The following is a 2,300-nucleotide window of genomic DNA, read 5'->3' as shown; positions in this document are numbered from 1 at the left end:
TATATGTATATAAATAATGTTGATGCTCGCCTGTACCGTTAAGAAAGCAAGTTTCACTTCTTCGAAATTACCTCCTTAATTCTGATCGACATTCAATGCGTTTACTCATGCGTTTCATTTTTCTTCAATATGCTCAATCAATTACAAAATAAAAAAAGATATTTGCGAGTTTTAAATGAGTGAGATAGAAAGAGAAAAAAAAGTTATAAAAATTAATAATAATAATTAAATTATTTAGAGAGCTAACAATAAAATTAACAGTCATAGAACTAATAAAAACTAAAGTTTTTGTTTTTGGGATTAAATTAAAAAAAATTTTTGGTCAGACAATGCGTTCGTGTATGTACGTTTATGTGTTCATTTTATGCATAAAAAAGAAGATTTTCTGTTTCTTTTTTTGGTCAATAAAATTAAGACTTAACAGAGAAATGGAAACATTATTAGAAAGTATGACAAGAATGACACAGTAAGTGGAAGAGATGCGAATTATAAAAAATTCTCTTACTCTCATTAAATATGTTAAAAAGTCTTAAATAATTAGATAGCAGAACAGTGTTTGTTGAGCTTGAATTCCTTATACATCTAATGACAAAACAATTTGTCGTTATCTACGTGCATGATAGTAGTTTTGGATGTATGAAACATGAAATAAGTAGGAACATCTCGAAGATGATATCTGAGTTTATGTGTATGTGTTTTGTCTATGTTCTATGTGATTTGTTTCTCATTTCAAATAAATAATTTATCCTCATTTTAAATAAATTAAAATAAATAGTTTTTTTGTCATTTCGCTTGAATGGCAATTTTCTCGTCGTTGTGGGAATTATTTTTGATCCAATTAAACTTTTGTGAACAAATTATTCACATTTTATGTTTGACTCGAAAATAATTCCAAATAAATATTATTTGTTATGCGAAATGAAGGCTTATTATTGTTGTGCACTATATGCTAATTTTTGTGCATCAATTGATCGTCTGAATGCACCACCATGGGCAGAATGCTCATCATATGAGAACGAATGATGTGGATGAGCTACGACTTCATAGTTTGATGAGTGCTTATGTTCAAGTAATTTCTTCAATCCAATAATGGCTGAGATGATGAGTGCCAATTTACCAATAACTAATGCCTTAAGTGAGATCAATGCCAAGACTCCGATAGCTAATGGAAGAAGGGCTGCAGCCTTAAGTTTGATAAGCATGAGGAGTGGCAATAAGTATTTCTTTCCCTTTTTGGTCTTACCACGAGCTATAAGGTGAAAATTATATAAAAAATTACATAGTCATTAGTAAGAATCGATGTAATTTGTCATACATGATATTTGACATGATTAACTTACCTTCTTCTAATGAACGTTGAACATCCTTGATTGATTCCTTTGAGACCTTGAATTGGAGTGTGTGTGATCCGAGGAAACGTGCAACACGATCAACCAATAATGAGTCAACTTCTTGCTCACGAGTTTCTGGGTCGTCTGATAATTCAACATCATTTAATGAACGTCCTTCTTCTGGTTGTGGCTCATCATCGGTTTGTACAAGTTTAATTCCTTCACTAACTTCAAAATCACCCTTTGTTTTCTCGAATAATTGAATGGCACGCTCCTGAATGAATAGAAAAGTTGATCAGATTTTATAAAGATTTCACAAGCCACTTATCACTTTAGTCTGTCAACCTGCTAATACACTGAACTAATTTAGACAGACATGCAGTAATTGACGGTAAATTATCCATTAAAAATTTAATTCGTTTCACTGTTTTTTTGTTCGCACACAAAAAAATTTTCACAAGATAATTTTTTTTGCTTCTGTTCTTTTTTTTTGTCTCATTTTCGTTATCTCACCTTTACGCATAATGTGATTGGTTTGTCATTACAATCTTTAACAAATTTCAATGCGCCTGTAATTAATCCATCGGTATCAGAAGAAGCGGCAACAGCACCGATCAATAAAATTAAGAAACAGAAAGGCTTCATTTTTTTTAAGGAAATTTTTTTTTCTCAAAACTTTTTCACTGATAAATTAATTTTTTTTTTTCGTAGCTAACTTCTTGTCGGCTTGTAAGAATCTGCTGAACTGTGACTTGCAGACTGTTGGCGCTCGAGTTTTATCCAAGAGTTTCCAAGCAAAGTAAAATTAATATCTCTTCATTGAAGAAAAGAAAAAGAGACTTGTGTGGTGGTTTCTTTTAACAATATAATAAAATAATAACATATATACAGACTGTTTTAAGTATATGTAGATATCGACATTGCTGTTGGGAAAAACAAATGTATACATTTTCACTATACTTGCTGGCA

At 30.9% G+C, this 2,300-nt stretch overlaps 1 protein-coding gene across 1 annotated transcript; it reads right to left on the bottom strand.

The window, feature by feature from the left end:
- Positions 1–929: 929 nt before the first annotated feature.
- Positions 930–1,976, bottom strand: Osi9 (DUF1676 domain-containing protein Osi9). The gene is made up of 3 exons (XM_070651593.1): positions 1,845–1,976; positions 1,341–1,605; positions 930–1,249 (listed from the first exon to the last, which is right to left on the bottom strand). Exons 1-3 carry the CDS (start codon positions 1,974–1,976, stop codon positions 930–932), a joined length of 717 nt encoding a protein of 238 aa, XP_070507694.1.
- Between the last annotated feature and the right edge of the window lie 324 nt (positions 1,977–2,300).

The sequence above is a fragment of the Chironomus tepperi genome, unplaced genomic scaffold (genome assembly GCF_022539635.2).
Source record: "Chironomus tepperi strain 1889 unplaced genomic scaffold, CSIRO-AGI_Ctep_v1 contig_465, whole genome shotgun sequence".
NCBI classification, from domain to species: Eukaryota; Metazoa; Arthropoda; class Insecta; order Diptera; family Chironomidae; genus Chironomus; species Chironomus tepperi.
This window is presented reverse-complemented; position numbering and strand designations above follow the sequence as displayed.